This window comes from Ahaetulla prasina, chromosome 1 (assembly GCF_028640845.1).
Source record: "Ahaetulla prasina isolate Xishuangbanna chromosome 1, ASM2864084v1, whole genome shotgun sequence".
Lineage (NCBI taxonomy): Eukaryota > Metazoa > Chordata > Lepidosauria > Squamata > Colubridae > Ahaetulla > Ahaetulla prasina.
The window spans coordinates 319,412,590-319,436,408 of NC_080539.1; the positions used below are offsets into that span (position 1 = coordinate 319,412,590).

Below are 23,819 nucleotides of genomic sequence, written 5' to 3' on the forward strand. Positions count from 1 at the left end.
GTGGACTTCAACTCCCAGAGTCCCTCAGCCAGCAAAGCAAAGCTTTGGGAGTTGAAGTCCATAAGTCTTAAAGAATAGAATAGAATAGAATAGAATAGAATTTTATTGGCCAAGTGTGATTGGACACACAAGGAATTTGTCTTGGTGCATATGCTCTCAGTGTACATAAAAGAAAAGATACGTTCATCAAGGTACAACATTTACAACACAATTGATGATCAATATATCAATATAAATCATAAGGATTGCCAGCAACAACAAGGGACCAAGGTTGGAGACCCCTGCCTTAGAATATATTGTATTCTGACAATAAAGGTTTGAATTGAATTGAATTCCAACCGCTAGTGACCACCGGGAGTAGTAAATCCCTCCTAAATCCCGCTGGTGGGGACGTTTTCTTCGTGTGGAGCCCCACACTTAGCCCCGTACGGGGCTACCAGGCACCGGACCAACTTTCCCGGCATTCCCTGTGAAACGAAGAATCGGGCGAGCAGGATCCTCATTGGAGGCACCTATCTGATGACGTCACCCGAAGCGCGCCGAGAAACGAAGTTTCGTGCGAGCGGAGCGGGGGGGGAGACGCCTGGGGGACTCGCGCGGGCGGTTCAGTCCCCGGCCAGCGGCTCTTTTTTTCCCCTCCTGCTCCCTGGTCCGCCTCGGATGGTAAGTAGAGCCGAGCGCCGCGCTTGGAGGACCGGCGACGGAGCTTCGAGTGTTCCCCCTTTTTTTTGCGGGCAGGGTTTGGGGCCTGCCTGCCTCGCTCGTTTCGAGATTGAAGCGGTTGCATTTCCGAGCGGTGCAGGATTTCTTGGAGATCGCTTGCCTACAATGATGCCGTTCCTTAAAGCAGGGGTCTCCAACCATGGCAACTTTAAGCCTGGAGGACTTCAACTCCCAGAATTCCCCAGCCAGCAAAGCTGGCTGCGGAATTCTGGGAGTTGAAGTCCTCCAGGCTTAAAGTTGCCATGGTTGGAGACCCCTGCCTTAAAGCCAAACCCACCCAAGGAAGGTTTGACCTACGAGTAAACTGTCTCGGAGTCTTAACTTCCTAGTAGCATGCCAAGCCTATGTCGCCACAGGAATTCAATCTGGAACATGCGCCCTGCTCATTTAGTATGAGAAGAATAGAATTAGGAATAGGAATAGAATAGAAATTGAATTGAATTGAATTGAATTTGTATTGGCCACACAAGAAATTTGTCTTAGTGCATATGCTTTCAGTGTACATAAAAGAAAAGATACCTTCATCAAGGTACAACATCAAGGTACAACAACAAGGTCCAAAAATTAAATGTCCATGACATTCACATATTGGGGCCACGATTTCTGTATGTAGTGTACTGAATAAACAAGTGATGGACTCTGTATTAGTGTGGGAAAACAAGGCTCATAAGAATTAGAGGTTGGGTCTATAAAAAAGACCCAAGTGGAGCATGTTATGAGTTCGGTTCATTTTTACTACAAGGTGAGTCCTGTTGTATTCAGAGAGACTAGCCATCTAAAATGCATTGAATTGCATTATAAATCTAAGGCGTATTTCACAAGACAATTGCAAGTGGTTTAACTTGTTGCCTCTGCTTAAGACCATAATGTACAAGATGCGCTCGGTATGGATGTTTGTTTGTCCTGAGAAGTTTCTGTTAGTCTAACAGAGACAACTGCATTGCTTGACAGTCCTATGAATGGATCCTCCTAAATTTTTTTCCCAACAACAACTTTTCTGTTCCTACAGTAGGAGACAATTCTGCAGTAAAAGGTGACTGGAACAGACAAAAGGCTGTGGCTGAAGATAACAAGATGGATAAAAAAGCATTTGAGACAGTTCTTGATGAAATTAGAAAGGTAATCAATGTTTGTACAATAAAGATATACAGAAGGTGAGAGCTTCACTGAATTTAGAAGACAGATTAGAATGATTATACTGATACTTTTGGCCCAATTATTTAAGGAATTTACAGGTAGTCCTCTACTTACGACCAAAATTGAGCCTAAAATTTCTGTTGACAAGCAAGACATTTTTAAGTGAGTTTTGCCCCATTTTATGATCTTTCTTGCCGTAATTGTTAAGTAAATCACTGCTGTTAAGTTGGTTGTTAAATGACTCTGGCTTCCTGTTGACTTTGCTTGTCAGAGGGTCTCAAAAGGTGATCACATGACCCCAAGACATTGTAACCAATGCTGCGCGGGTGATAGAGGGAGCCCCTCGTGGCACCCATGTGACACCTCTCCTGCGCAGACTGCACTGGCTACCTGTGGCCTTCCGGGTGCGCTTCAAGGTGTTGGTAACTATCTTTAAAGCGCTCCATGGCATAGGGCCGGGCTATTTACGGGACCGCCTGCTGCTACCGAATACCTCTCACCGACCCGTGCGCTCTCACAGAGAGGGACTCCTCAGGGTGCCGTCGGCTAGGCAGTGCCGTCTGGCGACACCCAGGGGAAGGGCCTTCTCGGTGGGGGCTCCCACCCTCTGGAACGAACTCCCCCCAGGACTTCATCAACTTCCGGACCTCCGAACCTTCCGCCACAAGTTTAAAACACATCTATTCATTTGCGCAGGACTGGACTAGATTTTTAGATTTTTAAATTTAGATTTTAATGGGTTTTATTATATATATTGTTCTTTTAATTATTTGGCTACATCAAATAAGTTTTTTAATGGATATTTTACTCTGTATTTATATGTATTTTTACTTGCCTGTGAACCGCCCTGAGTCCCTAGGGAGATAGGGCGGTATACAAATTTGAATAAATAAATAAAATAAATAAATAACCATCATAAATATGAGCCAGTTGCAAACTGACTGAATTTTGATCACATGACCATAGGATGCTGCATTGGTCATAAATGTAAAAAACAGTCATAAATCACTTTTTTCAGTGTTGTTGTAACTTCGAAGTTCAATAAATGAACTGTTGTAAGTTAAGGACTACCTGTATATCCTCCCTTTTTACCAAATAATTGTACCTGAGATAGCTAACAATGAAGAAAAAATAAATTACGAAACATATAGAATCTTCATTTCTGATACATATTCTGTCCACCTAACAGACTTGTCAGAAACCTTCCATTTTAATTCCTGTAAGATTAACAAATGCTATTTTTGTGTTTATAGGCTGTTTTGATGGAATACAAATTAAAAGCAATTGAATATGTACATGGATACTTTTCTAGTGAACAGGTAAGGGAGACGAACTGTTTTATAAACCATTACAACTAAGGGAAGTTTACTGCAGCATGAAAAAGGCACTTAAATGTATTTTGTTTTCCTTTCAGCATTTGACAATGGATTGTGCAAAGAGCTCATGAGATTAACCTTGATTAATCCAACATTGTAAGAAGTGTACTGTATGAAAGAACAATACAAGATGTTTGTACTTTATATATTCTGTTTTGTGCTGTGCTGAATGTGGGAACTGATACAGACTTAACACTGAATGCTCACCATCAATGTCAGGTAGTCCTCAAGCAAACATTCATTCAGCAACAGTTTGAAATTACAGTGGCACTGAAAAAGACATATGATTGGTCCTCAAAATTCCAGCCATTTCAGTGCTCCTGCAGTTACTTGAACAAAATTTAAGCACTTGGCACCTAGTTTGCACCTAAGATCAGTTGCAGGATTCTGCACTTATAATCTCCATTGCTGACCTTCTCTGCCAGCTTCTCACAAGCAAAGTCAATGGGGGAAGCTAGCAGGGAACATCACAAGTTGTTTGAACAAGTGTCTTCCCATCCCAACCCCTTGGGCTATCTTCACTTGAAGCAATGTGTCCTTCTTCACTTCACTTGCACCCACCAGCACCCTCCTTCCCTGGGTTTACCAGCATTCCCACGTGCACATCCCATATCGTCTTTCTCTGCAATTATACACATGCATGCATCCCAGCCCCCCCCCCGCACGCACGTGCACACACACCCTGCATTCTCTTCCCACTCCCTCCCTCAGCTTTCCCCACCCTGCAGTACCACCCTAATTTGCATTTGGTCTGTACCAGTCTTCACCCCATCCTCCTTTGCAACCCTCAGTACTTCCATCTGCTTCCCACTTAATGGCCCCCTTGTCTTCAGGTTACAACAACAACCAGGAATGGCTGGACTGCTGTCACATGATGTCACACTTCATAACTTCATTGCTTCATGACAGCGATCCGACTCCCAAAATGCAGTCAAAATTCAAGGAGTATCTGTAACACCAATAATTAAATTATAGAGATAAATTATTTACTTATCAATTAAATGTGAGGAAAATTTTACATTCTAATTACTCAAAATGTTTATATCATAAAGATATTAAATGCTCAGATTATACTGAATTTGTTATTGCCTATTAAAGAGGAATTTAGAACAGCGGTCCCCAACCTTGGCAACTTTAAGCCTGGTGGACTTCAACTCCCAGAATTCCCTAGCCAGCTTTGCTGCTTTGCTGGCTGGGGTATTCTGGGAGTTGAAGTCCTCCAGGCTTAAAGTTGCCAAGGTTGGAGACCCCGATTTAGAAGCCTTGAAGATGAGAGAAAATGCTTTTAGTTCAACAGAAGACAGTAGTTCGAAATAAATTCTCTTGCATAAGTACATGGTGTGTGATAGAATGGCTTCTTTTGCAGATTGTTGAACTGTTGAGGTACTTCTCTTGGGCTGAACCGCAATTAAAAGCGATGAAGGCATTACAGCATGTAAGTTTCTGAAGAATCAATGACTTCTTACAATTAATGTAATAATAAATTTTATCCCGCTGAAGATTTTTTTAATTTGTCTTTCCTGCATTCATATCGTTTATAGCTTAGTCTCTTTTCTGGGGACAGCATGTTTTCATAATGTATCATTACTATGTTCTCTGATTCAAATTTCTTTTGCCAGAAGCTGAAATATTTTTATTTATTTATTTATTTATTACATTTATTGACCGCCCATCTTACCATGAGGTAACTCTGGGCAGTTTACAATATTATTGTATTATAATATTTAATATTATAAGATTAAAATGCTTGTCCTTTGAGCCTAAAACAAGAATGTAACATGGACTGAGGCCGCTTTTCTTCTGTTTCTAGAAAATGGTAGCTGTTTCTGCAGCAAAAGTGGTTAATATCCTCAACTGCTTCACTTTTAGCAAAGACAAACTTATTGCACTAGAATTATTGGCTTCGTAAGTATTCACTGTTGATGATGCATACTCTTATTAATATAGGAAGTCCTTGACTTACGACTAAAATTGAGCCCAAAATTTCTGTTGTTAAATGAGACATTTGTTAAGTGAGTTTTGCCCAGTGGTGAAATCTGAACCGGTTTACTACCGACAGCGCGCATGCGCAGTGCGCACCATGCACCAAATGCGAGGTGCGTGTGCAGTGCACGCCAAAAGGAGGCATTGGGTAAGTAGAACAGTGGGGGGGGTAATCAGCTGTGGCGCACGATCTTTTTTTTTTACTTTTAAAAGCATTTTTTTTACAATCTATTTAGCCGAAGAGGTGGTAAAAAAATGCTTTTAAAAGTTAAAAAAAAAAGGCTTTGACGACCAGGCAGCTCAGCTGGGATCGTCAGAGTCTTTTTGTTTACCTTTTAAAAACATTTTTTTTTAACAATCTATTCTGATGATCGCGTGGCTCAGCTGGGCATGGGCGGGGGGAGAGCAGGGATTTTTGCTACTGGTTCTCTGAACCACCCGCCACCATCGCTACCAGATCAGCAGATTGGTCCGAACCAGGAGCATTTCACCCCTGGTTTTGCCCCATGTTATGACCTTTCTTGCCTCAGTTGTTAAGTGAATCACTGCAGTTGATATGTTAGTAACCCGGTTGTTAAATTAATCCGGCTTCTCCATTGACTTTGCTTGCCAGAAGGTCTCAAAAGGGGATCACAGGGACATAGCAACGGTCATAAATATGAACCATTTGCCAAGCGCCTGAATTTTGATCACATGATCATGGGGATGCTGCAAAGGCGGTAACTGAAAAACAGTCATACATCAATTTTTCGGTGCTGTTGTAACTTTGGACGGTCACTAAATGAACTGTTGTAAGTTGAGGAGTACATATACTAGCTTAAGTCTCATTAATGTTTAATTGGATAAAAACCTGGTTAATTAAGGCACTTTTTCTAAAAGGCTGTAACTATTTTGTATAATCTTGCTCTGTACAACTGGATTTTGTACATGAACAATAAACATTTAGATAAAATTACAGCACTTTGCTCTCTATTCATATTAGCTTTTTGTTTATTATTTCCTTTTAAAAAAATATAGTGAAGCAAGATTAAATTATAAAATGGATTTTGGCTATAAGGATTATAAAGAGTTTTTAAAACTGTTTGTTTGTTTATAGCAATATAATTGATGCTCAGAATTATCGTCTTATTGAAGACCTCTTCAGAGTTAATATGTCTGAGAAGAAGAGATGCAGAAGAATTCTTGAGCAGGTATTAAGGCAAGGAACATGTATGATTTAGAGTTTTTATGAAACTAGTCAAAGAAAAAGATCCCTGAGCTCTTCTCAGAAGAAATATAGCAGATGTGCATGGGAAGAATTTTAATGATGTGGAAATGTTCCAATTGGTTAGAAAAGAAAAATAATTTTCTGAACTTCACGAAATTGTTAACTTAATTTTTAACAAATATAAATTAGTCATTATAACCACAGTGGGGCTGTGGAAAATGTTTGTAAATAGAACTTCCACACCCCTCTAGCCATGAGGAAATTTCAGCCTCCTTGCTAATTATGAATCCTGGAATTCTTATAAGTAGGAGTCACCAGGAGTATATAACCAAAAGAAATTGGGAGATGCCTGCTAGAGATTAAAGTTAAGAAGAGGCATTTTGAAAGATTGCTGAGGGATACAATTGGCTTGAGTTAATTCTTAAGACACCAAAATGTGTGAGGCTCTTTCACTCAGTAAATAGCAAGTATCCTATTTAAAGGATCAAAGAAAAAAAAATCAGTTGGGAAGTTCCATAATAGAGCATAATTTAAAAATTAAATCTATTGAAAGAAAAGTTGACAGAGAGAACCCAGAAGCCTCTGACTGCTCACCCAGATAGTCCAGCTGAGCACACACTCAGAGACTGAAGCAACTGTTTCAAATGTCTGAGAATTCAGGTAGTGCTTGTTAAAATGTGAATGTTATTTTTCACACAGCGAATGAAAAACAAATGATAGCAAATCTGATTATGCAAAACAAGGGATAGAAGAAACAGGCCGTCCCACTCAAATGAGGGGGCCAGGCAGCCTGTTTCATAAGTTGGAAAGAAAAGAGCACAATTTTTTTTTAAAAAAATCAGTTTCTACATATAGGGTTTCTATTATATAGTAGTCGCTGAAATACCTTCCCTATAGTTTCCTTATTTTTCTTCAGCAATGATTATTTATTAGAAGATCTTTCTTGGGAACTTGCCTATTGGCACTACCTAATTAATACTGACGCTGCCTTGCCCTGCCACAAATTTCAGAACTACTTTCAAGTAGGGCAAAACAGATGATACCAACTAAGACGCAGCTAGGGAATATCATTCCTAGAGAGGATTTTTATGCAAAATATAAACATGCCTAGGATGGTATTCCTAGCCGCTGGAGAAAAGAAAAGAAAAGCATTGCTGGCCTTTGCCCACAGCTGCCCTCTTTTCCTTGTACGGCTGCAGTGTTAGTTGAAGGCCTTTGAAAAAAGAAAAAGCATGTAAAAACAAGATATGCCTGGCCTTGCCATACAGGCTATGCTTGTCTTGATCTTGCTGCAGTAAGCATAATTCATCTGCAATCTGGAAATAGAGATAGTACATTAATATTCCCTTTCATGTGTTTTGTAGAATGTGCTGGGTTGTCTCACAGTAGTTGAAATACTCATTCTGACTTCCTCTGTGTGTGTGTGTGGTTTGTTTGTTTTTTGTTTTGCTTTGTTTCGTTATATTTTAGGCTTCCAAAGCAGGATGCAAAGCACCTCATGCTATGATATCTTCCTGTGGCATGATTCCTGGGAACCCTTATCCAAAAGGGAAGCCTAGCCGTATCAATGGAATTTTTCCTGTACGTATGGTCTTACTGATCTTTCCATTCGTCTGAATTTTCTATTATATGTCTTTTAACATATAAATCGTGTTTTGTGGAAAACTGTATCCTCCCTCTGTGAAGGTTTATTCTGCTCAGGTTATCTCAAAGAAGGCATGTTATTTAACTTCTAGCTTATTTCATAAAATTGTATCCATGCATCATAAATGTAGAGGACACTGTCTTGTCATGCTGTTTATCATCATATATATTTTCCTTTATCTGATAAATTTAAAATATATTACACTCCGGTTTCAGACATACACATATCTATAAGCAAATCATAACTTATTATACAGTACTCCTTCAACCAAATCTATCCTTTTGCTTCTAACATAGTGAATATATAACACTATATATAACATACATAGTGTTATATATTCACTAATGGAAAATCTATTTTATAGGGTTCCCCTGTTAAGAAGGAAAATGAGGACTATTCTACTGAAGGCAAGGGAATAGCAGCTCGCATTCTTGGACCATCAAAACCAGTAAGTCACATTAATGCCATGATCAAAAGATACCATTGACTTTGCTATTGAAAACTAAATAAATTTAGTAGGAAAAAGAATTAACTAAGACATACAAATGTGACAAATACAACTCCTGTCTGTTACAGATAGCAGCTGATATATAAATCTAAGATTTTGTTCTTTAAAAAACCTTGTTCAGATGTCTATAAAATTAGCTATTAAGAAAGAACAACTTTCATAAAAGGAATGAAAAGAAAGTATTTCAAGTTCATTCTAAATGAAGGAAAGCAGAAATTTGATTATTAAGAACAGACTTTCCCAACTTGGTATCTTTCAGTTATTTAGGATTATAATTTTTATAATTTGTGCCCAACATTGTGCATGTAGAATGTGGGAATTGCAGGCACAAGTATAAGTTAGGGAGCCTACTTAGTCCAGCAGTGCCTATTGTTAGGCTTTGTTACAGCATTATCCTAGGGTTACATGACATGTTTCCTCAGTGCATAGATGGTGTTGGGCAAGAGGTACAGCCGTACTTTCTCTCGCTATGCAATTGCTAAAGTTATTGAGATTCAAAGAAAAGGGCAGGAATAAAAAAACAGAAGCAGAAGTAAGCCACGATTTAGATTAGCTGATCACAGAGGAGGAATTTAGACAAAAAAGAAAAGAAAGCCTACAGGATGATGAATCAAATAATGAACAGATTTACAATCAAAAGAAAACCAGTGAAAGGAGCTCAGGAAAGAAGAAACTTTGTCAAAGCCAAATGTGTCATTTGGCACACAAGTGTGTGTTGCGCACTATCTTGGGTAGCCTATTTTCATGGTATAGTGTAGTGTAGAGTAGAGTAGAGTATAGCCTAACCTTTATTGTCATTGTACATCATATATACAATGAAATTGGTTTAGCCTCTCTGGTGGAATTCATAATTGAAAATACAAAACAACATAAATAGTGTAGAGAATAATCCCTATACAAGTAATTGGGGGAAAAAGACTAGTCATACATTTCGGTATGTGGTGGAGTGATTGTGATTGTGTTTAAGAGTATGACAGCCTATGGGTAGAAGCTGTTTTTAAACCTGTTTGTCCAGCTGGCTATGCTTCGATGTCTTTTGCCCGATGGTAGAAACGAAAAGAGACACTGGCCAGGGTGTGAATCATCCCTAAGTATCTTAGTATCTAAGTATCATCTAAGTACGATAGCTTTGCATATAATCTTTGAACTTCTTGTTTAGGCCCCAGCAACATACAATCCACACAAGCCTGTTCCGTATCCGATTCCTCCTTGTCGACCACATGCAACAATTGCACCAAGTAAGCTTTGGTCCTGTTATTTGACAATGATTCTAACTGTGTACCTAATTGGTACTTTTCATAGATAGCTGATAGCCTCATATGCATTATTTATATATAAATTGTTTTCTCTGAGGTTGCTTGCTTTCTGTATATTTCTTTTATATTTGTCTCCAATCTTTTCTGATAAGTTAATAGCCTGTAATAATAGGTGGTGCTCAGAGCTGAAAACTCTTCTCCCTGGAGAGTTTTATTGACATTAAGCAAAATATCTGTTGTGTGCTAGGAATTGAAGCTACCCCATTTTCTCTTCCTTTCATAAATAGCAATAAAAAGAATAAAAGAAAAGAGAGCGAACAATGTGATAATTCTTGCCCAGCACCTTTTTCCATTTATTGGATACCAGATGTACATTTCATTTTTCTTCCAAGCCAAATCAACAAGATTGTTTTATGTATTATACAACCAATATAATATAAGTTAAGCTATTTTTAATTTTTTGCAGACAGTATACAGGTAATGTATAATATGATTGAATAGTTTTACATCAGTAAATAATGTTAAAATATTTTTAAAGCCTTGTGGAGGAACTTTGATTTTCACATGTGCTACTTAAGGTGAGATAATGAACAGAGCAACCCAATAGGAATATTGCTAACTTACTATTTCTCCAATTTTCTGTGTCTTCTGTTTCCTTACTAGGTGCTTACAACAATGCAGGTCTTGTTCCACTGGCTAACGTCATAGCTCCTGGTTTGCCAACTACACCATCATATACCTCTAGTACTGTAGGAACAGGTAAAGCAGGTATCCTTGAAAAGCCCAGGTGCCCAGTTTATGTTTCAACCAAGCCAAGAAGTAAGAAAGAACATGTAAATGATAAAGAACATGAGACAGAGCCAGTTTGGTCTAGTGATTAAGGCACCAGGCTAAAGCCAGCTGGGTGACCTTGGGCCAGTCACATTCTCTCAGCCCAACTCACCTCACAGGGTTGTTCTGAAGGTATATGGGGCATGTTCGCCACCTTGAGTTATTTATAGGAACAATAAAGGAGGGGGAATGAGAGAGAGAGAAAGGAAAGAATAGAATAGAATTTTTTATTGGCCAAGTGTGATTGGACACACAAGGAATTTGTCTTGGTGCATATGCTCTCAGTGTGCATAAAAGAAAAGATACATTCATCAAGGTACAACATTTACAACACAATTGATGGTCAGTATATCAATATAAATCATAAGGATTGCCAGCAACAAAGTTACAGTCATACAGTCATAAGTGGAAGGAGATTGGTGATGGGAATGATGAGAAGATTAATAGTAGTGCAGATTTAGTAAATAGTTTTGACAGTGTTGAAGGAATTATTTGATTAGCAGAGTGATGGCCTTCTGGAAAAAACTGTTCTTGTGTCCAGTTGTTCTGGTGTGCAGTGCTCTATAGCATTGTTTTGAGGGTAGGAGTTGAAACAGTTTATGTCCAGGATGTGAGGGATCTGTAAATATTTTCACGGCCCTCTTCTTGATTCGTGCAGTATACAGGTCCTCAATGGAAGGCAGGTTGGTAGCAATTATTTTTCCTGCAGTTCTAATTATCCTCTGAAGTCTGTGTCTTTCTTGTTGGGTTGCAGAACCGAACCAGACAGTTATAGAGGTGCAAATGACAGACTCAATAATTCCTCTGTAGAACTGAATCAGCAGCTCCTTGGGCAGTTTGAGCTTACTGAGTTGGCGCAGAAAGAACATTCTTTGTTGTCCTTTTTTGATGATGTTTTTGATGTTAGCTGTCCATTTTAGATCTTGCGATATGATAGAACCTAGAAATTTGAAGGTTTCTACTGTTGATACTGTGTTGTCTAGTATTGTGAGAGGTGGAAGTATGGAAGGGTTTCTCCTAAAGTCTACCACCATTTCTACGGTTTTGAGTGTGTTCAGTTCCAGATTGTTTTGGTTGCACCACAAGGCTAGTCGTTCGACCTCTCGTCTATATGCGGATTCATCATTGTCTCGAATGAGACCAATCACTGTTGTGTCATCTGCGAACTTCAGTAGCTTAACAGATGGATCGTTGGAGATGCAGTCATTGGTATACAGAGAGAAGAGAAGTGGGGAGAGCACACAGCCTTGGGGGGCCCCTGTGCTAATTTGATGTGATCTTGCTTAGCTTCACCTGCTGCTTCCTGTTTGTTAGGAAGCTTGTGTTTGTGAGGAAGCTTGTTAGGAAGTTTGTTAAAGGAAAGTAAGAGAAAGAAGAGAGAGAGAGAGAGAGAGAGAGAAAGAAAGAAGGAAAGAAAGTGTCCCACCCCCCACTCCGACGAACGAGTCAAGGAAGTCCGTGGCAAACTTGGCAATGAAGCATCTGCAGCTTGCCAAGTCCCTTCGAGGTTTATCAGGGCAGGCAGGAGTCCAAGTTGTGACTTCAGTGATAGGGTCCGGTATCAGCAAACTCGATAAGACTTTTTTTGACTCAAGGTTGGAATGCCAAAAGCAGGTCCTTTATATAGGCTGTGGGGTGTGGCTCCATGACTCAGCATTTATCCAGGCCTGCCCCACTCCTCCTTCTGCTGGTGTCGCCTCTCAGATCTCCGGAAGCGAGGGTCCTCCACACTGAATTGTCTTCAGCCGGATCTGCTGTCAGTAATTCCAGCACCTGGCTGGCTTCCTCTGATGGCTGAGCCAAAGGAACACACGCCGTATGAGTGAGGTTTATCGGGCTTGTTCGTTCACTCCTGGCATCCTCTCCGGGCATGGGGCCAGGGCCGGGGACTAGAGGCATGACAGGCCGTTCATCTTCATTATCAGACTCGGAGTCTGATAAAAGACCCGGTTGGAGACGGGAGGGGCCCAGCTGAGGAGAGGAGGGAGGATGAGTCACAACATAAAGAAAGAAGGAAAGGAAAGGAAAGGAAAGGAAAGAAGGAAAGGAAAGGAAAGGAAAGGAAAGGAAAGGAAAGGAAAGGAAAGGAAAGGAAAGGAAAGGAAAGGAAAGGAAAGGAAAGGAAAGGAAAGGAAGAAAGAAAGAAAAAGACTGGGACAGCTTCCTGCTCTTGGTTTTAGCAAGCCAGGTCCCTCAACCCATCCCTGGCTGCAGCTGTTCTGAAAGGGAAATGTCAAATGAGGTGCATCTATCAGGGTATTTTTCCTACTTTCCTACTTTGTCAAGAGAGGCTTCTGCTTGGAAAAAAATCACATTGGGGGGGTGGATTCGCACCTCAGAGCTTTAATAAAGGGGAAGCTTGAGTCAGAACAATGGCTTTTTTTTAACTAGATGGAGCCTAGAAGTTATTTGGACCAATTATTCAAATTATAGCAGAAGCAAATTGTTATTCTCCCTAACATTGTTGAACCCGGATTTTACTGGCAGGTAGTCCTCGATTTATAACCATTTAGTGATCGTTCAAAGTTACAACAGCCACTGAAAAAAGTGACCAATGACTGTTTTTCACATTTATGACCATTGCTGCATCTCCACAGACACATGATCAAAATTCAGCTGCTTGGCAAACTGGCTTGTATTTATGACAGTTGCAATGTCCCAGGGACACGTGATCCCCTTTTGCAATCATCTGACAAGCAAAGTTAATGGGGAAGTCAGATTCACTTAATAACCGTGTTACTTAACATCTACAATGATTCACTTAACAAGTAAGAAACGTCGTAAAATGGGGCAGAATTTATTTAACAAATATCTTGCTTAGCAACAGGAATTTTTGGCTCAATTGTGGTTGTAAGTCGAAGACTACTTGTACTAGGCTTCAGCAAAAATGTCTTGGTTCTTCTTTCAGATCAGTTGGTAATCAAAGCAGCGTAAAGGAAACCTTAGATTTCTGTTTGCATTTGATAAGTAATCTGTTTAGTATTTGCTTCTTCCTTAATTCATTATATTCTTTATATAGAAAATGAAGACCTTTCCAATCAAGCAAAATCTTCCCAAAGTCAAGGTAAGCTATCTGTTTACGAAGACAAATATAATTTCAAATACATAAATCTAATGCAGATTTTAAAAAATAGCAATTTTAAGATAAAGTATAAATGCCAAATTTATTAACTGATTAGACACATTTTTTTTCTGATAATCGATCTCATATGTATATACATACTCAGTCCTGCATGTATATCACATTGAGAATTATTGTGAAAAATTCATTGTTTTTGTTCATAGGTTTGATTAGATAATGATTTGGATGGACTCAGAAGCTAAGTACAGTTAGTGCTGAGTCTTTTTTTCTACAGTGAGATGACTTGACTTTATTAATTGAAAGTTTTTGTTTAGCACAAGTGGGTAAAAACTGTATTTGCTCTCATCAATAGGTAGTTGAATTTCTACTTACAAGAATAAGATGCAAGTTTTCTTTTAAATACTTTTAAAAATATTTGTGCTTTGAAAGTAAGCCCCCTTTGAGCTTATATCTAGGTAAACATGCACAAGATTTTACTTTTTTAAAAAGTCCTTTCTTTAACAATTTACAATACAATGAATATAGTATAAAAGAGAATTCATGAAGCCTTATTTTTTTATTAAAGTATCCAAGAACAATTGAAGTATCAGTTGAACAATAATTAAGCTTTTGTTTAATGATTAAAGATTAAATCATTAAACTAAACTTGGGGTGAACCAGGAATAAATCGGGAGAATGAAAATGTGTATAAAAATCATTCTGCCTTTCACATGCTTTTGCATACTGTTCTCTGCAGTATGTCTCAAATGTGAACGGTACAACATGTATGGTATTGTATAATTCTAGCATTGAGTCACAGATGAGAATGAAATTATTTCCTATTGCTTGCTGGAAAAGTAAATAGCTGTCCTTTGATAAAACGAAGTGTCTTACACTAAGTGCCTTATGCACCACAAAACTTTTTAAAATCTCCATTGACATACTTTCTATGAGACAATACACTTTTTAATTCTATCCAGCAATAATGGGTTTCATGGATAATTGCAATTTTGTCCCCTTGTATTCATTTACCCTTACCAGAGAAAATAACTGAATATACTTGCAATTTGAAAATTCCTAACACTGTCTCACAAGAAAATTGGGAAACACTGGCAACAGTCATGGATCCAATTACTGTACTTAAAAAGATTGCTTTAAAGTCAGAAAGGTTTCCTTTTTTCTCCTATTTAGCAGAAATAGTCAGAGGTATGTTCTGTAATGCAGTTGCTTAAAAACTATTATTTTTATCTCAAATTAATGGTTCATCAGTTTTGCTGTACAATTCCTTCCATTATATTTTCTGGAGTAATGCTGCTTTTCCCTATACTTTCTAAACTATAAACTCTCCAGAGTTTCTAAAGTATTATGAGTTCATTAGGCCCATTTAACATAATTGAGTTCCTTCTACTTTCAGTGATATTTATCTATTTATGCTTGTATACTACCAGATCAAACTGCATCACAAAGGTGTACAGACAAAATAAAAATGAAATTAGTAAAATAGAGCCATAAAATAGTCTATATACCACTAAAACTCTTCTGTACATCTGTTTGTAACCTTCAGTTGGGCAAAATGGTGCATTCTAAAACAACAGTTTTTGAATCAATGGGCTGACTTAAAAATGCATAGAAAAGCTGGAAACCCATTACTCTTCTGGGATTAAAATTTGGCAAAGTTGTGGCCTCTTCAGTGCACTTTGCTGCCACAGTTAGCCACAGTCATGTGTTTATTATTTCCAACAGTCCCTGCCAGTTTCTCACAAGAGAAGTCAGTAGGGAAGCTAACACAAAGTTGCTTCTATTTTCACTGCTTTTTTGCCTGCACACGGTCATTCTGTTTCTCCACTTAAGAAAATTATCTCTGAAACAATAACCCAATGGGTCACAGATTGTCTAGTAACCAATAATCATAGGTATAATCTCAGGTGTACATAACAGTCCTTTAAGAAAGTTCCATTTTGGTGAACTTTGGAATGATGCCAACAACCTCTGGCTTTGCCACAGAAGAATGTTGCTGATCCCCACTCATCACACATACACAGGCAATGCTCCAAGTTTGGAGCAAGGATACAGGATGAATTAGTTCCACATAGAGAACACAGTCCTGAAGATGCCCAGGAGAACATTAATTATAGTTCCACCTAGTCCAGGGATGGTCACTCTATTCCCCTCATTCTCACAAATGATCAGACCTGAAAATTTTAGTGCAGGGTGCTTTGTATGAGTGTATGTGTGTGCGTGTGTGTGTGTGTGTGTGTTGGTAAGAAGGAATTATGGAGATAAAGCATTTTTCAGTTTTTGAAAAATCTTAAGATACCCATTTTATAGTATAAAACCCTCTGAATATTCACACCAGTTATTTCTGTTTGGGAAAAATTAAGTTCAAAATAGGAGACTTGCATTCAAATAAGAAATGGACAGCCACAAAAGCTTAAACTCATAAAGGTTGTGTGAACATTGATTCATTTGGATTTTTAAAATGCTCAGATTGCTTTGGGCACCTAATAAATAACAAAACAATGGAAAAATAAACATCTAGAAAAAACATTGCATAGTAGAACACAAAAATGCAGAACCTTAAATTTTTAAAATGGCCATATTACTAAAGCAACAAAAGCTAGAATGGGGATATGGGAGTAAAATTACTACCAAATCGATTGTGATTGAATTGTAGGGCAACAGTTCAGACAGCAGAATAATTGAACCAGTGATTTTGTCGCATTTTGCATACCATTTTGCTTTTTGGTAGTTGTAGCAGCATCTTTTATTTTGCTCCTATGCTGATCCATTGCTATGTAAACTGTATTGAAATGCATTCATGTTGAATACAAGCATATCTACTGCCTCCCAAGAATTCTTACTGATTTTGTTTCTTTCCAGCTTTTGCCACACAAATGAATCATCTCTTTGCACCTCATGGTTCTAATCCTGCTGCTACTCCAGCCCCAACCCCATCATCGGTTAAGGCAATAAGCCACTCATCAGCACTTCCATCTCCAGCTGTCCCAGGGATAAGCGTGTCCAACCCTGCCTTTCCTGTCTTCCCTGGGCAGGTTATCTCCTCCATCCATCCGCCTCAACCATCCACTCCTGTTCCTACTGTTGTCAAATCCCATTCGCTGCCTGCAGTTCCTACCACATCTGCTCACGGTGCCAGCACTGCTCCGCTCCCTGCAGCTTTCTCTGGACTGGCTTCTGTGCTGCCTGCCGCTGCAGCACCCCAAGGGCTCTCCACGCTGTGTGCCACCCCTGCACCTAACGAAGCCTTTGCATCTGCCCCTGCACCCTTCGCCAGCCTTCCTTTTTCTGCAGCGTCTGTCACTGCCCCAGCTAATAATCCTAATTCATTGTCATCTGCTTTTGCTGGCCTGCCTTTGTCCTTGACCCCCAATCCTCAGGGAGTAGCTAGCTCCATTTCATCAACCATTGCCAATTCTCCTGCCACTAGTTTACCTTGCCCAGTTAATTTACCTAACCCACTTTTATCAGCTTTAAAGGGGTTTCTCTCAGTGAACGATAGCTCATTAATTAATCCAAATGTTCTGCCTTCGACTGTGACTGCTGAGCTTGCTTCTTTATCTGGTCTTCTCAGTCAGAACTCCGAAGCCGCTTCTTCATCCAGTAGCAAATGTTACACTCCAACTGTTACCTCTTCCCTTCAGCATCTTTCCGCTCCAGGACTCTCCATTTTCTCAGGCCTCGCCTGCCAGCCAGGAGGGAGCAGTAGTGCCACTTCTCCTGCGTTGTCATCGCAGTCTCCTTTAACAACAATGTCATCATCCAATTTGCCGGTCAGCTGTGGCTCCTCAGTGGGTCTTCCACATTGTCCAAGCTCCGCCAACCCTGAACAGCAAGTTTCCTCCGCTCCACCTGCCCCAATTCTGATTAAAACTGAACCCACAAGCCCGACTCTTTCAGGTCTCAAAATCCCAACCCCTTCAGGGGGGTCCAATCACAGCACTTCAAGCTTGGCAGCCCTTGGGCATGCCTATTCCTCAGCTACTTCGTTATCATGCAGCTTAACTAGTTCCCTCAATCCAGCACTTCCCGCTTTGACCTCTTCTCTGAACAGTTCCCCATCTATTCCCTCCCACGCTTCATCCACTCCGGTGTATAACGCACTTCCTCCTTTCACTTCCTTGACCAACAGTTTTGCTTTTACTGGCAATCCAGCACTTACTCCGACGGGGCCTCTGTTGTCCATTCCACCGACAACTACCTCTGGCCCACATGTCAGCTCCTCAGGCCCTGTTCTTCCGCCACTCATTGCCACAGCTGCTGCCCCGGCTCCACCATTCTCCCTTAACTTGTGCAGTGCTGTCTCTTCCCTGTTTTCTGTTCCTCAAGTGCCCCTGGGCTCATGCAACTCATCCTTCCCTCCTTTCCCGGTCTCTAACACACCCTCTGTCACTCCTGCTCTCCCTTCTTTCCCTGGGCTCCAGGCATCCTCTACAGTAGCAGCAGTTGCACCCCTGCCAGCAGCTGCCACAGCCCCATCTCCAGCTCCGGTGCTGCCAGGGTTTGCCTCGGCCTTTAGCTCAAACTTCAACTCTGCACTTGTGGCACAGGCTGGGTACGTTTACTCCGAAAAGTCAAAAGTAGTTTTGGCAGATTTCTTACAATAATGTGCAATGTGAAGTCTTAGGTGTGAATTATAAAATACTGATTATTATTATGCTTTCTTTCTGAATTCTCTCATTGTTAAATGTTGACAGATCCTGTCTATGGTTTTTCTTAATTTCCTTAATCTAGCAGGGGAAGATTTATCCTAATAGAGGATATATAATTGTTTTCAATTGATTGGAATCTTTGAGAAATATTCTAATTGGGAATAAAATATTGGAATATTTCTACTACATACTCTGAAATAACCAGTTCCAAATTAGCATGCCAGTCACTCTCTCAACCCAACCTACCACACAGGATTGTTGAGGGGAAAATAGGAAGAGGAAGGTTTGTTTATATATATATATATATATATTCTAACCTAAGACCATACAGCTTATATAGATGCAGTGTATGGAAGCGATCAACATTTGATCAAGAAGTGTTTTCAATGTGACCATTTATTGCAGGGGTGTCCAAACTTGGTCCCTTTAAGACTTTTGGACTTCAACTCCCAGAGTTCCTCAGCCAGCTTTGCTGGCTGAGGGACTCTGGGAGTTGAAGTCCAAAAGTCAAAGGGACCAAGGAGATATATCTCAAAATAATAAAGCGGGATACAAATAAATACAAATAAATAAATGGTCACATTGAAAACACTTCTTGATCAAATGTTGATCACTTCCATACACTGCATCTATATAAGCTATATGCTCATAGGATGGAATGTAGCAATTATCAGTATTTTTTTTTTGTAGTGTTGCATGTGTGAATTTGAAAATGTTTTGCTTCTGCATTTTTTAGCCTGACATCTGGACTCCAGGCCCCTGGAAATACAGTTTTTCCAGGACTTCTGTCTCTACCTGCCATCCCTGGACTTGCTCAGAGCGCAACACAATCTTCCCTCCAGGAACTTCAGCACAGTGCAGCTGCACAGTCAGCATTACTGCAGGTAAAGCAATGTATAAATAAAAAAATATAAGATAGACATGAAGAATAGAGAAATGATAAGGAAAAAACACAGTGTTCCAACATCTACAGTAAGAATGAAAGTATTATATGTACAAAAATACAAAAAGGTTTTATTCTATTTTGGTTATTTAAAATTTGATGTGAGGAAGAAACACCAGGGATTGTATGGTGGAAGCAGAGAATTATTTTGGTGGAAAAATTTCTAAATTTTTACAAAATATGTAGTTATAGGCTATTATGTGGAATGTACGATTCATGTGTATGTATATAAATGGCTACATTTCTATAGCCTTTTTGGAACTAATGATCTCTGCGTGGAAAGGATCAGCTAAGAAGGTGCCCCCGGGTACCTTCTGGCTCTCTTATAGATTTCCAGTAGGTGCTTGGAGTCAAATAGTCAGAACATCAGCATCCAGAAATCCTTCCTATAAGAAAAGCCCTTGATAATAACACACTCTCTTGCCCCTGATAGAGAAGCATTAAGTGTGGATTGTTGCATGAAATCTGGCATTTTAGATTTTTTAAATTGCAAATTTCTGATACTGTGGTTATAAATTTTAATGTAACTTTTTCCAAGCTAGCATATTTCATATATGCTGGAAGAATTCTATCAATGTGGCCTTTAACTGGGAATTCTGGGAACTATCCAACACCTCTAGAAGTCACACTTTATTCTGAACATCCAAGTGAAGCCTCATTACCTCATTTTTATTATAGTTGTAACTGTATTCTTTTATCAATATACTAGTGCTACTATTCGGCTATATCATAAAATATCCTCAACCATTAATTTTTCCATTAGGAACCAAGTGTGAAATTTGATGCAGATAACTGTCATTTGCATATTCTGAAACACTGAATTAAACTTTCTGAGAGTTGTATTTTATCTTTCTTGCTGGCAAATTTGGATTCTGGAATTGCCAAGGATCCAGCTTGTAGACATACTATTGATTTCTTGTTTCTTTCTTTAAAGATACACTCTGCTTCTGCTCTAGAAAACTATGGCTCTCAATCTGAAGGTTTCAGTGCATATCCCCCAGCAGCAGGAACATCTGGAACACCTTTTTCAGTGCAGGCAAATCTTCCCCAGACTGGATGGCAATAATGAACATCGATTTCAGCGATCAAGAAGAATGCTCTAAAAGCTTATGATGCTTCCTTCGGAAAATACATTTTCAGTACATATCATTCAAGAGAGATTCCAAATGTAGTAACTGTTGCTGAAATGATATGAAAACTGGATATATATTTTTTACTTTATATCAATGACCTTAGGAAGCCTTCATTCCATTTTTCATAGTACACTCTGAGGATACTTTAATCCAGGTAGGATTTTTAAGATCCAGACTAACTGATCACTGGAAAAAAAACCCGTTTTGCTGTGATATCAGTGTTTTACAGATCGTTAAAAATCACACAATGCATGAGGTATAGGTACTGATTAAAAGATACAGCTCAAACTCCCCATCACCCCCCTCGACTCGTTTTAGGAATTTAATCTTGTGCATCTGCCTGCTTTACTTAGGCTGAGTGGATTTGCACTCCTTTCTGCCTTTTCCTATAGAATCAATTCTAGTATTTTTTTTCATTCTTTTTAAAAATTGATTATCCATTGCTATTTACTCTGATGCAAGTAGCCCTCAACTTGGAATCAGAGTAGGGACTGGAAAAGTCATTATTGTACAGTTAATTGAGGCATCACATGGCTGCATCCAATTTACAATCTTTTTCATTAAGATTTCGTTAAGCAAATCTCTCATCAGTCATTGAAACATCACATGACTGTGACTTGCAGTCTCCTGCAGGCTTCACCATTGACTTTGCATATCAGAAGCTGGCAAGGAAGGTTGCAAATGGTGAGCACATGACTGCAGGACATTGCAGCTGTTACAAATGCAAGCCAGCTGCCAGAAACCCAGATTGCAATCACATGACTGCAGGGACTGATTGTAAATTACCTTTTCAGCCTCATTGTAATTTGATTGCTAAACAAATGGTTCTAAGTCGAGGATTACCTGTACTTGTTATTAGAAGTTCTACTACTTGTAAACGCCTGTCTCAGGCGTTTATTCCATCCTTTCCAAGCTGGTAGCTCCGGGATGTCTTGGCATTTCAGCTTCAAGATAGCGGCATTTTTGAAGTAGTAATTCCAATACACCTAGAGAGTATTAAGTAGGAAAAGCTGTTTTTACTTATATTTCCAATCTACCTCCCTCCAACAATTTGTTCAGTCTTCTAGGATACCAGAAGTCTGCTGTAGATATGTATTTTTTTTAATGTGTAACTTCAGACTAAGTGTACAGTTCCTTCAATCAGTAGGAAATACATTTTGTAGATTATAGTTTATGTTCCATAACAAACAAATGTTTGTATCTAATTCATGAACAAGGCACTGGTAATAACACTACTAATGGGTCTAATGTAGCCCATCAAATATATTGAAGAGTTTTGGATTTGTGAATCAAGTATTCACTTTATTTATGAGAACAAAACAAATGCACATAATGTTGTCAGATTTGAATGAATTACATGGTTAAATTCTGAAAACTTTGAACTTTTAAATAGTAGAGCTAGGGTTTCACACAGACTCTTTCCAGTAATACTGGGGGGAGGGGAGAGCCAAAATAATTAAATACATTTATTATATTGGCTTTTTGAAATTAAGACCAATTCTAATTATGAATTGTGCAATAGAACATTGTTGCTCTTTTGATAAAGACTTTTGTACTATTTCCTACCGTATAACTTCTGTGAAAGTTACTGCTCGTCAGCTGTTCTTCTACAGGTAGTCCTAATTAAGGCCATAATTAAGGCCAAAATGTATGTTGCTGAGACATTTGTTAAATGAATTTTGCCCCATTTTACAACCTTTCTTGCCACAGTTGTGAAATAAATTTGGCTTCCGCATTTACTGCTTGCCAAAAGATAGCAAAAGGTGATCACATGATTCTAGGACACTGCGATGTTCATAAATAGTAGTCAGTTGCCAAGGGTTTGAATTTTAATCGCGTGTCCATGGGGATGCTGCAATGGTCGTAAGTTTGAAAAATAGTCATAGGTCACTTTTTTCAGTGCTGTTATAATTTTGAACAGTCATTAAATGAACTGTTGTAAGTTGAGGACTACCTGCATTGTAGCTCCTAACATCCTTTAATGTTGGCTATGTTTTAAAGGCTGCTGGGAGTTAAAATTCATCAACAGCTAAAAGACACAGCTTCACCAGCCTTGATTTAACATCTGTAGTGATAAATTTAACCCCTGCCGCATATTATCTCTTAAAATAATTTTGATCATATTTTAGATTTATAGTAGATATACTTGATGTTAAAATTTTAATGTGAACTTAATGCACTTTGTTGCAGTGCATAGCTTAATGCTTTTTCTAAAGATGACAGTCTACTGAATAGTATTACTAATGTAGAAATTTTCCATAGGTAAGCAGGTATGGAGAATGCTAATATGTATATAGCTGTATTTTTATAATTTTTTAAAATAAAATGAATAGCAGTGATGTTTCTAAAATAGACTGAATAAACAGTTCCTTACAAACCTGCCTTGAGTAGTTTTTTACATAACAAAGTAATTAATATAAAAAATTCCAATACAAGATTAGTATCCAGTGTAGTCATTCTACAGCAAAATAGTCACTGCTCTTAAATCAAATTGCCTCTTATCCTTGCTACTATCCACACTAGTATACATGTGCACCAGAGGTGGGTTTCAGCAGGTTCTGACCAGTTCTGGAGAACTGGTAGTGGAAATTTTGAATAGTTCGGAGAACCGATAGTAACAACTCTGACTGGCCCCGCTCCCATCTATTCTCTGCCTCCCAAATCCCAGCTGATTGGAAGAAAATGGGGATTTTGCAGTAACCTTCCCCTGGATTGGGGAGGAAATGGAGATTTTACAGTATCCTTCCCCTGCCATGCCCATCAAGCCATGTCTGCCAAGCCACACCCACAGAACCGATAGTAAAAAAAATTGAAACCCACCACTGATGTGCACATATATTCAAGCTAATCACACCTTTTCTTTTTAGAATAACCAATGTTATGCAGAACACAAAAAGAAATAATAAAGAATGAAAGGTATTGGATACAAAAAGGAATTAGAACTAAAACTAGCTTCCACCAATATTGCAACTATCTTTGCTTCTACAGTATTCATACACTGCTTCTTTCTAACCTTTTCACTTCTTTCATTTTCTCATTAACTCCATCCAAACACAATTTTCTCAGCCTTCTCTTTCCTCTCAACCTAGTCATACTTCCTTCCTATATTGGTTTTCCTTTGCAGCTCTCATTCTTTCAATATGAACAAGTCTTTTCAATGGAATTGGAAGAGATCTTGGAGGTCTTCTAGTCCAACCCTCTGCTCAAGCAGGAAACCATTTCAGACAAATGGCTGTCCAGTCTCCTTTTAAAAACCTCCAGTGATGTATTTCTTTCGTACGGGTATTCATAGAAGCATGGTGGAAAGTGTCCCTCAGGGTGCTAACAGGCATTGCTGTCGGATGTG

General features: G+C 39.0%; 1 protein-coding gene across 3 annotated transcripts; it reads left to right on the plus strand.

The window, feature by feature from the left end:
- Window positions 1-505: 505 nt before the first annotated feature.
- Window positions 506-22,861, plus strand: PROSER1 (proline and serine rich 1). 3 transcript variants are annotated; one of them, XM_058162306.1, is made up of 14 exons: window positions 506-663; window positions 1,733-1,842; window positions 3,114-3,179; window positions 4,603-4,671; window positions 5,047-5,141; window positions 6,316-6,409; window positions 7,897-8,007; window positions 8,436-8,519; window positions 9,739-9,817; window positions 10,499-10,603; window positions 13,686-13,730; window positions 16,608-18,300; window positions 19,134-19,281; window positions 20,275-22,861. In XM_058162306.1, the coding sequence occupies exons 2-14, from the start codon at window positions 1,798-1,800 to the stop codon at window positions 20,404-20,406; spliced, it is 2,766 nt and encodes a 921-aa protein (XP_058018289.1). In that variant the 5' UTR covers window positions 506-663; window positions 1,733-1,797; the 3' UTR covers window positions 20,407-22,861. The 3 variants fall into 3 exon arrangements, with proteins under 3 accessions (XP_058018289.1, XP_058018290.1, XP_058018291.1); XM_058162307.1 differs by having other exon boundaries at window positions 10,499-10,594; XM_058162308.1 differs by lacking the exon at window positions 506-663 and adding an exon at window positions 3,275-3,332 and having other exon boundaries at window positions 1,769-1,842.
- The last annotated feature ends 958 nt before the right edge of the window (window positions 22,862-23,819 follow it).

What these genes read in the sequence shown, in the direction of transcription:
- PROSER1 (XM_058162306.1), top strand. Translation starts at nt 1,798, where the DNA reads ATGGATAAAAAAGCATTTGAGACAGTTCTTGATGAAATTAGAAAG. An exon ending in GCAGAAGAATTCTTGAGCAG is followed by an intron (nt 6,410 to 7,896) that starts GTATTAAGGCAA and finishes GTTATATTTTAG; the next exon opens with GCTTCCAAAGCAGGATGCAA. An exon ending in AAAATCTTCCCAAAGTCAAG is followed by an intron (nt 13,731 to 16,607) that starts GTAAGCTATCTG and finishes GTTTCTTTCCAG; the next exon opens with CTTTTGCCACACAAATGAAT.